Source organism: Aythya fuligula, chromosome 24, assembly GCF_009819795.1.
Source record: "Aythya fuligula isolate bAytFul2 chromosome 24, bAytFul2.pri, whole genome shotgun sequence".
Lineage (NCBI taxonomy): Eukaryota > Metazoa > Chordata > Aves > Anseriformes > Anatidae > Aythya > Aythya fuligula.
Window position 1 is genome coordinate 3,888,566 of NC_045582.1, and position 13,190 is coordinate 3,901,755.

Genomic DNA, 13,190 nt, shown 5'->3' on the forward strand with positions numbered 1-13,190 from the left:
GCACTCAGTGGGTGAAGCAGACTCGTTGCCTTCGGCTGCCAAGGTCTTTGTTCCTTCTCCATTGTGTAGTTTGAAAGCTGCCGAGACTGAAATTGAAGGAGCTGAATTTCTTGTTGCAGTCCCGGGGCCTGGCTGTGGCCACCAGCTCGCAGCATCGCCAGCCAGGGCAGAGGGGGAGGCTGACAGTTTCATCAGCAGGCACAAAGAGGGTTTCTTTGTGGCCTGCACATAAACAGCTTTTAAAGGCAGCTACTGCTCTGCTAGAAATGAGGGATTAACCCCAAGCTGATGTCTTCTTCCCCATTCCAGAACCAGATCGGTATCAGTAATTAAACAAGACTTGGTAATTTTCAATAAAAGCCTGTGCAGGGCACGCTTCCCTCCTGTGAGGCAGAGATCCCACTGCTCTGAGCTGCTGAGCACCGCCCTTCTCCATCCTTCCTCCCGGTCTTGGCACCCCCCAAGCCCCTCAAACAGCTCCTGCCAGCACTACGAAGAGCAAAAACAGAAAGAGCCAAGCAAATCAGTTTCTTAAAACTTATTTTAATATCCATGTCTCATCTGTTGGGTAGAGCCAAAACAGTCTGGCCTGGTTTAAGTTACAAATTCTTCATACACTTTTCTTTAAGTAAATGAACAGTGTGGCAATAGGGTCTGTTATTGGAAGTGAAACCCGTATTAACAAGGAAGGTGTCGCCGCTAAAATTCTACCAGGGTTCTTCACTGCTGTCAGCCCCAGAAAAGGCTAACGCGGTCCCATGGCCCCTGAATGGGTGTCACACAGCAGGAATAAATGCATCTGACACAAAACTAATCACACCCACAGAGATAGCACACACTGTATGTCCAAGAAACAACGGGGCTGGGATACAAAAAACCCTTTTAGAATTCTCCCCGATGTGGACAGACACCAAATCATCCGTTTCAGCAAACAGGACGAAGCATCAACCCTGATTTTGCCAGACAGAGGCTGGATAGACACGTTGAATCACTGCTTGCTAAACAGTTAACTTCTGGAAGAGACCAGCAGCGATGGAAAGGGCTAAGAAATTATGGCTGAGTATTTAAAGATGCAGTATTTCTTTTCTTTGTTTAAAACACTACAGTTTAGAGACCACCCTAACGCAGCTGCAAGTGAATACATCCAATTAAAAGCCCAAGAGTCACTACAAAAATAGTAATAAAAATCAAAGCAACAGAGTTCCACGCTTTCCATGTCCATTGCTCAATTTCAACAGACTCCTGCAATTTTCAGTTAACCTCGAGTTCCTGAACAGGTTAAGCGCGATGTTTGCAGATGATGGCTTACAAATAAGGCAGACACGTGCTAGTTCTCTCAAAAAGCGCGAGATGGACAACGTTGCTTACCACGAGAGCAGCATTCAGGTACCGAGCGCCCCCCAAAAGCAGCCCACGCGCTGCTGGAGCTGCAGGATTGATCCCAGAGGTGCCGCACCGAGAACAGTCCACAACACGGTGGTCTGGGTGTCGGGTTAGGAAGCGTGCACGCGACCATTTGGTTTTTTAAACACCTTGGATTGAAGTAGTGTACGGCTCAGCTCTCTGCCGGGAACACTGCATCTTTAAATTTTTCTGGCTACGAGCTCCTGCCACATGTTAGAAACACTCCAACCTGGCTGCCACATGTTCAAGTGCTGCGCTTTTTGTGTGTGTTTTCAGTCTTCCTTCAACGCAGGGGGAAAAAGGGGGCACACTGGGGACAACAGGCTTGTGTTTCACAGCAGGCAGGCTCCAGCTGAAGGTGTAAAACCTCTCCAGGCAGATTACAGAAGGGAGACAAAAAATATTTGGGTGTTTGTTCCCTTCCAGAACATTATCTCCTCTATTTGTAATCTGACGCAGTAACGACAGCAAGTTAGAAAAGTCAACAAGTTTTAGAAGGAAAATGCTAAGGGAGAGAGGCAGCTTTCCTGCCAAGTCACCTAACTGGGAAGAGCCTTCCTCAGCTTCAGGTTTTTGTAACATAAACAAGATATGTACAGTACTGTGTGAGCACAGACCGCACCTGAGCTGTGCTCAGATTCCTTCCCGTTCACTGCCTGCCTTTTCAACAGTCAACAGCTATCACGCTCACGAGAGCAGAGAGCACGTCGTGAGCATGTCAGGGTATGTTTTCAAAAAGAACAGCACTTCAAATAAATTAAGAAGATGCAACCAACCGTTGTGAGATCTATGAAGCAGCAGCTGAAAACCTAGTGGCAGTCTGACGCGTGATCCGCTCTGATCACAGGAGATCTACACAGGCTGCCTACGGGCTCCACGGCCCTCCTGAGAAGGTGATTACTTGTAAGAGGCCACCCCAAGGGAGCAGAGAGCTGTGCCATCTGCAGAACGGACACTGCCACGGACCTGCTAATACGGGTTTCACTTTGAGACCAGAAAACTGTTTTCTTCCAAAAAATTGTTATTTTTAAAAAACTGAAATTAATTAGGGGTAAAACACTAACTCTAGTGCCATGAACAGGCAGGATCAACTTTTTTCCCCTCCAAAGGGCAAAGAGTCATATACCATCCCCAGCTGAACCTTGGTGCTTCGAGCTTTTCAGGAGATGTTACCTAAACTTTATTAAAAGAAAAAGAACAATGTTTAAATATCAACACTGGACTAGCCCAGTCTTTTTCCAAAGTCCACATTCTTCATATGAAGCACACACGGCGTCCTGGATTCCCCAAGGCTGCATGTTCAGAAGTTCCCAGTACATGAAACCATGTCTTTTTTGTATTTTCTTGAGTTTCCCCTCCTTGCTCAGAGCAGCCACCCTTCGCGGTCATTTACTGGACAAACCTCAAGCCATCTCCTATCCACATGGCTTGGCCTAGATGCCGAAGGTTTTCTTGATGAGAGTTGATGTCATGCTCTATGGATGGAAAAAAGCAAGAGAAAAAAAGCACCTGGTACAGGTTTCTCGAGACCCTTGCGGATTCCTCTATTCCAAAGCTGTTTCTGAAAGTCCTTTTGCCGGTTTCTCAAGCAGTTTTTGGCCTATTACTCTGTCTCAGTTTGAAGAGCTGTTATTGGATGATCCAGAGGTTGATGCAATCGCAGCTCCAGCTGGGCTGCTTGTGGATACAGATTTGCGGATGTGAGGCAGCAAGTACGGGTCACAGGCCAGCTGCTGGACATCTATCCGATCCTCCTTTCGGTAGGCCAAACAGCGTCTGATAAATGCCTGCAGATACCCCAAAGGCGAAACAAGAATCAGTAGACCGACATGAACAGGAAGCTTTCTTTGATAGATAACTCCATGGGAGCTGGGCCAATCTGACAGCCCCGGCACTGAAATTCCTTTCCTGGTGACTGCACAGACAGCCCAGCTCCCATGCCAGAAGCTCATCTTTTAACAGGAGAAAGCACGGGGAGAGGCACACGCTGTGCTCCCTTCAACCCAAGGCTGACAACTACAACGATGCAAAGTCCCAGAGCGCTCTGTAGGAGGTACGCATAAAACACAAAATTCCTTGCTAGTTTTAGGAGAACTGTAAGAAAGGAACTGTCAGTGCCGACTACTGAACAGCATGCACGGGGCGATCAAATTTTCTGCAGCAAAACTTACCTTTGCTTCTGGCGTGACTACTGGCTTTGGAGGGAACTGCACCTCGGTAGCTTTCAGAATCGTGTTCTCCTGCAGAATGTCTTGTTGTGACTGATTGTGGCCAAAGGGCTACCAAAAAAATACAAGAGGGTTGTTAAAGGTTGATGACAGACCTTAAATAAACCTTAACACTTCTGTTAATCATCACTTGACATCAGCATTTTTCCAGGCAAGACGCCCGTGAATGTTATTGAAGGTGCTGCAGATTCCTGCCAGATGAGCAGGACGCACTGCTCCTGTTTTTAAACTGGTCAAAAGGGACATCAAGCTGGAACGTGTCTGGGGTGTCTCCAGCTCAGACAGGAGGGACCTCCATCTGTTTCCAGACCTCATGGGTCAGCACCAGCACATGCCAAGGACCTTCAGCGATCCAAGCAGCCAGGAGATTCACCTACTTCAACCTCTGCTGGGCCGGTTCCGCTGACACCACAAAGCAGACACAGTGTGTTTAGCAACTCAGGCTTTCACAACACTCAGTTACCAAGGACTTGGGAACACAAGTGTTGATGGAATCCTCTTCCTGCCCCAATCAATTTATTTTCTTGTCAAAATCAAAATAAGATAGCTGTTTCTCAGGACAAATCGCCTCTTCCTGATTCAGACTCTTCCCTTCCAAAAGGCATCCTAAAAACTTCTAGAGGAGGTCCTTGTGCCTACTTTTTATTTTAAAACACTTGCAGCTGTCAAGGGATACCTGGCTCTACAAAGACTCGGCATTCAGAAGAAGAACATCAAAACACATGGAAAGCATCACAAAGCAATGCCAAACCAGGAACCTCCGGTGTCTGGCCCTGAATGACACACTTGTCCTGCCTGTAAGGGCCTCACTGGAAACATGTCCAGTGGAAAGAGATGTTCTGAGGATTGTTCCTGAAGGAATTGCCATGTAGAACAAAACACAACCTAGTAAATTGTCTCCTTGCCATCAGCTCCAAGACAGAGCCTGTGTTAATGCGGCAGGGACAAGGCAGAAGCACCTTCTAGTCTGGCAAGGAGAAGGAAGCAGAAGTCAGGGCTGCCTCCAAAAGGTTTGGGAATCACTACTTGGAAAGGAGTTACTTGTGTTCTTACCTTTCTGCCATAGAGACACTGATAGAAGATAACTCCTACTGACCAGACATCAACTTTATTTGAAATCTTTGGAGGTTCTTTCCCAACTACAAAACATTCTGGTGGTAAATACCTGATGAGGAGGAAGTGACAACAAGTTATTAGTAATATCTCCAAATACTTTGTCATTTTTTTCGAAAGGAAGGAACAAGCTTCTGTGATCAGATGTTGGCTTGGGAGTCACAGGACCAGATTTTGGCTCCTGTATTTCAAGATCACCACTGCACACCAGCTCCTGGAAACCACGATCCCAAAGACTGCCCAGACATCCACAGTCTGAGCTAGTCAGCACAGTCAATTTCTTTTCAACAGCACACACAAAATAGCCTCTCTTTCTTTCATCTTTGAAACTGGCATTTGTTGTTAAAAAAGCTTGGCCAACAATTCCACAATAGAAATTCACAGCCAAAGTACGTGTTTCTAGAAACACAACCTCAGATGCCATGTCTCAGAGACCCAGCCTTTTTCAAACTACAGCTAGTTTCAGTTTTAGGAAAGGAACAAACCTGTGCAATACAGAAGGCCTTAGAAAATGTTTGGGCAACTGTTGCTCATAGTGATAGTTTGCAGCTTGGGTGATTTCTAAGAACCACATTTGGGGTACTCACCATAGGTCCTGCTCTCAGCTACGGGTGATGCAGTGCCAACAACTGGCATCAGAGGTAAAGTATTACTGAAACATCTCTCACGTGATGCTTACAAGTGAAGGTTTGGCTATAGATAGCACCATGAGACTTACATATTTTGTACGAGCTAACACCCTGGATTTTCACATCATTTCAGTAGAATACTCTTTATTTCACCCTGATGTACCATCAATTCAGAAGAATACTCCTTCCTTCCCCCTGATGTACCTGCATGGCATTCTCCTCCCCCCCCAAACTGCTAGACTGTGCCATTATGCATTGTAGAATAGCAGCCAAATTCCACTCCAGAGCTGGCTATCTCAGACGTGCAATTTTTCACCGGGCACTTTGGACAAGAGGTGGTCTTCAAACATATAAACACAAACAGATTGAAAAGCAAAAAGCTGCCAGCCTCAAAAGAAGCTGTGTGTGTCAACTGAAAAAGTGGTTTCCAGGGTCTCAAACCCCCAGCGTCTCAAGCTGTCACAGACAATGGCAGCACATACAGATCAAAAATAATTTACAGACAGTTTTGGATCTGTGTCAGCTCTGTAAGTTGCCGGTGCCCCAGGCAATGCTTACCAGTAAGTACCAGCCCCCTGCGATGTCAGTTCCATGCCATCAACAGAGTTGTAGCTGTCATCATCCATGATCTTGGAAAGTCCAAAATCGGTGATTTTTATCTCTCCACATGCAGTACCATTGACTAGAAGAATGTTACCTAAACGGAGGAAGGAAACAGGCTCTTAGGATATACATTTAGCAGAGAAAGGCAAGAATAAAATGACATTGAACTCTGGCTCTCTGCACAAGGGAACATGGAGTCTACAAAACCCAGGGAGTTGCAGCAGCCTGGGGTAGGTGTTTTACCATTCAATACACAACTTCAAAGACAACTCAGCTCCTACTGAATGCTAGATCTCATCTGTCCATCCTCAAATGACTCAGTTGCCCAATATTACTTGGGGCCTTCAGATTACGAGCCCTATTCTCCAAAGCAGCTTGATGCCCGTGCTGTTTTGGTCCCTCCCAGAGGTCCTGCTGGAAGGGCAGGTCAAAAAGGAGGACTAAGGAGAGAAGGAAGTACACATACACAGTTATGACTCAGTTTATCCAGGAGTCCTGACTTGCCCCAGCCTCTCAACAGCCAGAAACACTCTCCTTCCTGGCAGTGCTCCCCAGTGGCTTTCTAAGCTCAAAAAGGACAATTACTGCTTAAGCAAGAGTCTTCTACAAATCCATCAGGGATCAAGCAGTCAGATCATTGCTGTTTTTCTCAAAGCCTACAGTTAAGCAGCAGAATTGTGTGTGATGGCAGCGGATGAATCACAACTTTAGACAACTGTAGGCAGAGCTCTGCAGCGGAAGAGCAGCCAACAGCTGGGGGAAGAAACTGTGCACTAGAACTAGAGCAACAGCACCACCTCCTGTACAGACTCCTCGTGCTGATGCAATAAACCACATCACATACCAGTTACACAAGACTTACTGATGAAGTGCCACCAGTAAAGGGAGGCAAACCAAAGAACTTTTTGAAGAGGTGGTTGAATTTTACCGGACTAGTAACCAGCAGTGGAGCCACTATCTGTAACCCAAAAGGGAGCCCTTTCATTTCTGCCCTCACTACTCCGTCCAATGCTAAAAGGGAAACTTTAAAGGGAAACACCTACATTTGCAGAGGACCTTCTACCTGGTAGACGTTACTGAAATCAAAAGGCAGACCTGAGCAAACAGTTTGACTGTATATCCTCAGCTTTGTGAGCTTTCATGTGATACGAAAAAACGAACACTTCCAAGCCAGCTTCTGCTACCGAGTTTTCAGGCAGATGATTACAGAAAGAGTAAGTCAGAAGAATGGGAACAGAAAACACACTAGTAATTATGGGAACCTTTATGAAGCAATAATAACAGAAGCCCTCAAATACAGAACACAAGCAGGTCATTGAGAAACCAAACAGACACTTGGTGGTTCAAGGGCTCATTCTGAACAAGAAGGCTGCTTTTTCTGGAATGTTACTTCCTTGTTTATGTTGCAATTCTGGGAGACAATAAGCTTTTCACAGAATGTTCTATGCATTTTAGTTTTCTCTTGATGCAAGTTAATTTTCCCAAGCAGGACTGTCTCCCTTTCGCTGTTTAACCAAAATAAATGCTCCCATGTTATTTATAACCCATTACCTTTAGTTAACAAGCATCCTTGTGCACAGCAGCTAGCAGCATAGCATACCTGGTTTAAGGTCATAGTGTATGATGGGAGGTTTGATTTCATTTAAGTATTTTAAAGCATTCACAATCTGCATGATAATGGATCGCGCCTCCTTCTCCGACATTAACTTGTGCTGTTTCAGGTAGAAGTCCAGATCATTTCCCTCACAGTATTCTAACACTGTACAAAACCTGGAGGCAAAACAGGAGTAGGTGTAATTAAGGCATCAGATAGAAACCAGAACGCTGTTGTTGTTTGTCTGCAAGTCTCATCTATTTGATCGAAGTTTCAAAGTAAGAGCCCTCCAGCCTACTAATCCTTCTCTAAAAATAGGCCACCAGGAGCATAGTCCTTAGTGCTCAACAGTGCAAAGGTCAGATGTGCCCTGTTTAGCACTAAAAGCAGAAGGGGAAAGCTGTATCCACTGGGGCATGCACCCAGGCCAATAAAGAGCAGGATTTACTAGTAGAGCATCGCATCTTTAGGAAACCTGTGCATACTGAAACTGCTTCAGACATCTCTGCAGTACAGTCTGCATGGTGTGGATATATTCAGGACTCTGCTTGTGAGAGACCAAAACCATGGTAGCGAGTGGGTCAAATTGAGTCAAAGGACACAACAACACAACTTACGAGTCAGTATCCAGCGAGAAGTAGTCATATAGCTTAACTATTCGAGGATGATCCAGTTCTTTGTGAATTCTGTACTCTCTACATGCATGTCTGAAAGCAGGAAAGTCTGAGCATTAGTCATACGAGTGACTTAATTCTAAGTTCTACAGATAGAGCACCCAGACATACCACTCAGCATTCCAAGTCCAATCACAAACCCATGCACATTATTCAGACAACTTGAGAAAAGGCAAGCAAATCAGAGACTGCTCAGAACAATTTTGAAGAACCACAGAATTTAAGTACATCAGATTCTCAAGTGCTGGCAGTACTACAAAATAACTAATCCTGATTAACGGTACTGCTTGCCAAAACAGAATAATCTCATAATAAATTGCTATGGGATCCAAGATAGCTGAATACAAAAATCAGCAAGTTCTAGAAAAATTCCAGGACACTCAACTGTCCAGTTTCCAAGCTTCAATTCCAGCTTAGCTTTTGCTAGTGACTTGTTGGGGAATTAAGATCACAGCTTTATCTCTGCAGTTCTGTCAGGAAAAAAAAAAAAGCCTGGATGCTATTCTGCAGCGCTTCTCTAATCCATGGCATTAGGAAGCACGAGTTACCAGTACCTAAGACTTCCTCTACCTCTCTTCTAGGCCATGACATAGAAGTGTATTCCTAATCATCTGTGAAAAGCTTAAGTATTCTAGGAAACAAAGTGAAATCTTTCTGTGAGCATAATGTAGGTGTGTACCTGGAAGATGGGCACCAGCACCCTTTTTCTGAAAGAGCTTACATGTTTTGGAGAGGAGAAGCCACCTTAAAGCTTTCTTTGTAGAGTGTTACTGGTGTTTTAAAACCTCGTGTCACAGTGCTCGTACACACGAACACGCTTTTGCATATGTTGAAGACATTTCTAATACGAACAGAACTTTTAGAAGTAGCTACTAAAAGAAACAGCAGCTTTTGAAACATGGCAAAACAGGAAAAAAATGGCAGCCTGTTCAGACACTGAATAACCAAATACAGGAGGAGTCTGGAAACACATCTGTCTGCTTTACAGCCTTACTTACTTGTGATAGTTTTCTTTCTTCTCATCTCTCCAGTTTTTATTTAACTGGTGTATTTTCACAGCTACATATCTCTGTTCTGTTAAATCAAATGCCTGTGGAGAGAAGAGCTGAGTATCAGTAGGAATCACAGCTTCAAGTTAACGCTGCAAAAGCAGACAAGCTCTAACAAACCAATATCCCCACCCAGGAAATCAGCATTACAACACACTGAGTGAAGAGCAAACCCACATTTTGATGTAATTAGTTTCACTAATGAAACCAAGCAACTCTGAAAACAATTGAATATTTTGTGCTTTGATCTGACCCTTCCCTATGGGACCTAACCAGTGCTGCATTTATTCTGACATTCTACTACGAGAGTTACAATGGGATCAGAGAGGACAAATTAACAAAGTGTAGCCGCATAATCACACTGGGAAAGACTGCCATTATGCCCCAAACCACCTAAACTTACTTTCTACACTCAGTTAAAAACAGAACAAAAAACACACGTGATTTTTTAATACTTTGTTTCACACAGGTAGCTCAGCTCTCCAGCTTGCAGCAAAACGTTTCAGCCTATTTAGAAGCTAGAGAATTCATTGGCTGAACCATGTAATTTTTGTGCTGTGTTTTTTCCCTCCAGTCTCTCACTATTTAGGCATCCTTTAAAGAATCAACCACTGGAATTGTGTTCTTGGAGGAATGAAGCCTATTACCTTGTCTGAGAGCAGAAACACCCAATAATTTACAGGACAGGACAGACTCCTATTGCAAACAAACAAAGATAATTGTGTCCAGCTCAAAAGCTGGATACTCAACTGCTAGTGCCTAAGAGATTGGCCAAGACCCTGGAGAAGAGAAGTAAGCATTTCTTTGTCTTAGTAATGCAATTAGAACTCTGAAGCACAGTCAGGTATGAAGCATTCATACCCTCGTGCTTTCACCTTTCACCTGCAGAGCCTAGGTTTTCTACTGAGTCAGCAGAGACCCCAAAGAGAAATTCAGAGGCACTGCATGCAGATCGCTGTCCCTCTTTGCTACCTGAGCCCCCTGGTTTGGATACCTGTTGTTATACTGCATCAAAACCAATCACTGTGATGTTTCCCATGTTTGCACTGGTATAGTTATGTTAATTCCATCCAAGTTCAACATGAATTAAAGAACAGTAGGTACAGATGGGGAATATTTACAACTAGAGAGGCTCTAAATTGCAATTGTCAATCAATAAGAACCTCCGACGTATCACAGGCCGTGGCCATGCAAGAGTGCTGACACACAAAAGTAATGCTCAGTTCTAAGGACTACACACACAGTCTGCTACTTCAGACTGTAAAAAACAGACAAGAAAAAAAAAAGTCTTCTACCCCCAGGAAATGAAGGCTTTGCTCTTATTTATTATTGGAGCTATTTTCTCTTTTGGACACTTAAGACTTGCTATGCCATACTCAATAAAACAGCCATGTAAGGTATGCATGCGTGCAGCCCTTGAAGAAACAAATGCTTTGTTTCTCTGTCCTTACAGAACTTGCAGACTTGGTGCAATGTTTTCTTGAAACATACATTTGTAGGAAAACTGACCTCTGAGGACAAGAGCAGAACCTAAAAATTTCAAGCCTGCTGTCTAATAGAAGCCAGATGTAACATTTGTTTTGTACTCCTTTCTTCCCTCTACAGCCACACACATACTGCTGCGAAAATGAGTGCAAGGTTCTGCTTATAGTAGTATTTCATTTCATTTCTTTCAGATTCAGATTACACCAGACCAGCACCCCAAATTTACCTTATATACTTCACTGAAGCCGCCTCTACCCAGAAGATGTAGCAACAAGTATCTATCATTTAGCGTTGGATGGTCTTTAAATCTGGTGAGAAAGACACAGTTTAGGAGCACTGACAGTAATAATGATGTCTACTGCACAATAAGTTACAGCTGTTATACAGTGAAGAAACATTTTTTTATATTAAGTCTAAAAATAAAATCGTAATGGCTAGAAGATTTGACAATATTTGATCATTTTGTACTGATAAAAGATTATAGCCCCCCAGTCAAGTGACATACTAAGGTAAAAGAAATTTTAAAAAAGATGCTGTATTTGACATTTTTGCGGGAGACAAATCAAAATTTGCAATACACTTTTGTTTATGACTCCCATGCGCTTACTGTGAATTATCTTCATTGTGTATCCTTTTCAATTCCCTGATATGTAGATTTCTAACCCTCTCTAGCCGTTCCAACTCTGCCTGGATCTCTGCTTCTTCCTGCACAAGGAAAGGGAAAGACACGTTTCCAAAAGGAAAACACAATGCTGTTTACAATATTGCAGTTAGCATTTCTGCCTGATTTATGGAACCACAAACGTAACTCCACTTGTAAAGATGTTATTGACAAATAACTCGTTTGGGAGATTAAACTGATGTTCACAGTTAACTTAGAGTCAGGTGGAAGATGAAAGGAATGCAAACTGACTGGACAGTTTTGTTTAAAATTATACATGGACAGGAGCAGACATATCTTTGTGTCTTCTGTTTTTAAGATTTTAATTAAGAGGCATTCCACCTGGGACCTTATAACAAAAAGCCCCATGATATTAGACTGCACATTAACAGAGCCAAACCCCCCTCCTTCTCTCTCAATTCCGTAAGTGAAGACAAATCTTTTAAGATCGCATCTTCAAAAAATGGGGCATGACACTTTACAAAGATGTGCTCTAAATACAGAGGCTGTTACCCTGGGCTTAAACGTGAAATTATGCAGATAACAAAATTGTGATTTTTCTGAAGAAAGTACAGACTCTGGACTTTGAAAAGCCATAAAAAAAAAAAAAAAGGGATGCTTGAAGGACACAGGATGATGTGGCCTGCTCGATGCTTTGGCTTCCACATTGCAAGTGCATGGCTCTAACTTAACATAAAAGAACATTTCCAATACTAGCTTCCATTCTTATCTCTGACAGATGATTACTCTGAAAACCATCACAGCACATAAACATTACGATAAGCTTCAACACATTTCAGGGTCGTATGTTCTCTACCCTAGAAATTTAAAAGCCACCTAAAACAAAAATGGAAGTTAGTCAAAAACTTCTGTTGTAAGACACCACTTGAATGGACAGCATGCTTCGGTTAACAAAGGTAAGGCAAGTAAAGACTCGTTCACACATAAGTAAAAGTCCTGACGCCAAGCTGAACCACATAAACAGTCTAACATTAAGCAGCAGGAATACCATAAAACACACATTGCAGTGGCCAGCAGGTCTTATTATGAACAGAACAACATATTAGTGTAAGTTTAATGAGCTATTTAGTACCTGGTTGGATTTTTGTTTCTCTGCCTCTTCAACACCAGGCTAACAGCCATGGCCTCATGCTGCCAACAGGGAGGGAACCCTCCCCCTGAAACCCTCCAGTTTTAACTGAGGCTGTTTTCTCTATTATAGGATAGGAGTGACTGATAAGCCGCACATGACCCAAAAGAACTTGCAGCTGCTACTTCTCAAAACCAAAGAGTTTTTCTCTGGACCACAGAGATTTTATACTTCTTAGAAAGACTTCGTTCCAGAATACTTTAAGCCTAGCAACTGAGTGATGAAGTGCATGTGCTGAGAGCCCTTGCCTTGTGTAGGAACACGTACAGCTTCATCTCCGTGGTGGTCCTGCTCCTTCCCTTGTGAAGGAAGGAGTCACATCAAAGTCTCAACACAGCGTTTGTAGAGCTGGAAGCTCTAGCGCCCTCAAACACAAGACCAGAATTCACATCACTGTGGACAGTCGCAGACCTCAATTAAAACATGTGCCTTGAGCAGCATTATTTGGTGCATATGACTCAAGGGACATAGTTACCCATTTGTCTTGTGACTCTGTTCCTTTCCTTCTCAACTTGTTCTATTTTTAGGCATGAAGAATGAGCCGGTTTCCAAAAGTGGAGAAGGATAAGCACAGCTTCAGACAATGCCACAATCCCAGAA

General features: G+C 43.5%; 1 protein-coding gene across 5 annotated transcripts in view; it reads right to left on the reverse strand.

Moving 5' to 3' along the window:
• Positions 1-526: 526 nt before the first annotated feature.
• TLK2 (tousled like kinase 2) overlaps positions 527-13,190 on the reverse strand; it is a 44,474-nt gene continuing 31,810 nt past the window's right edge. For all 5 annotated transcript variants that reach the window (XM_032202655.1, XM_032202656.1, XM_032202658.1 and 2 more), the window contains 9 exons: positions 11,387-11,484; positions 11,006-11,087; positions 9,244-9,335; positions 8,189-8,278; positions 7,578-7,747; positions 5,933-6,071; positions 4,686-4,797; positions 3,576-3,683; positions 527-3,191 (listed from right to left, as the gene is read on the reverse strand). In XM_032202655.1, the coding sequence (XP_032058546.1) occupies positions 3,018-3,191; positions 3,576-3,683; positions 4,686-4,797; positions 5,933-6,071; positions 7,578-7,747; positions 8,189-8,278; positions 9,244-9,335; positions 11,006-11,087; positions 11,387-11,484 (1,065 nt within the window). In that variant the 3' untranslated portion in view covers positions 527-3,017. The remainder of the gene's footprint in view (positions 3,192-3,575; positions 3,684-4,685; positions 4,798-5,932; positions 6,072-7,577; positions 7,748-8,188; positions 8,279-9,243; positions 9,336-11,005; positions 11,088-11,386; positions 11,485-13,190) is intronic.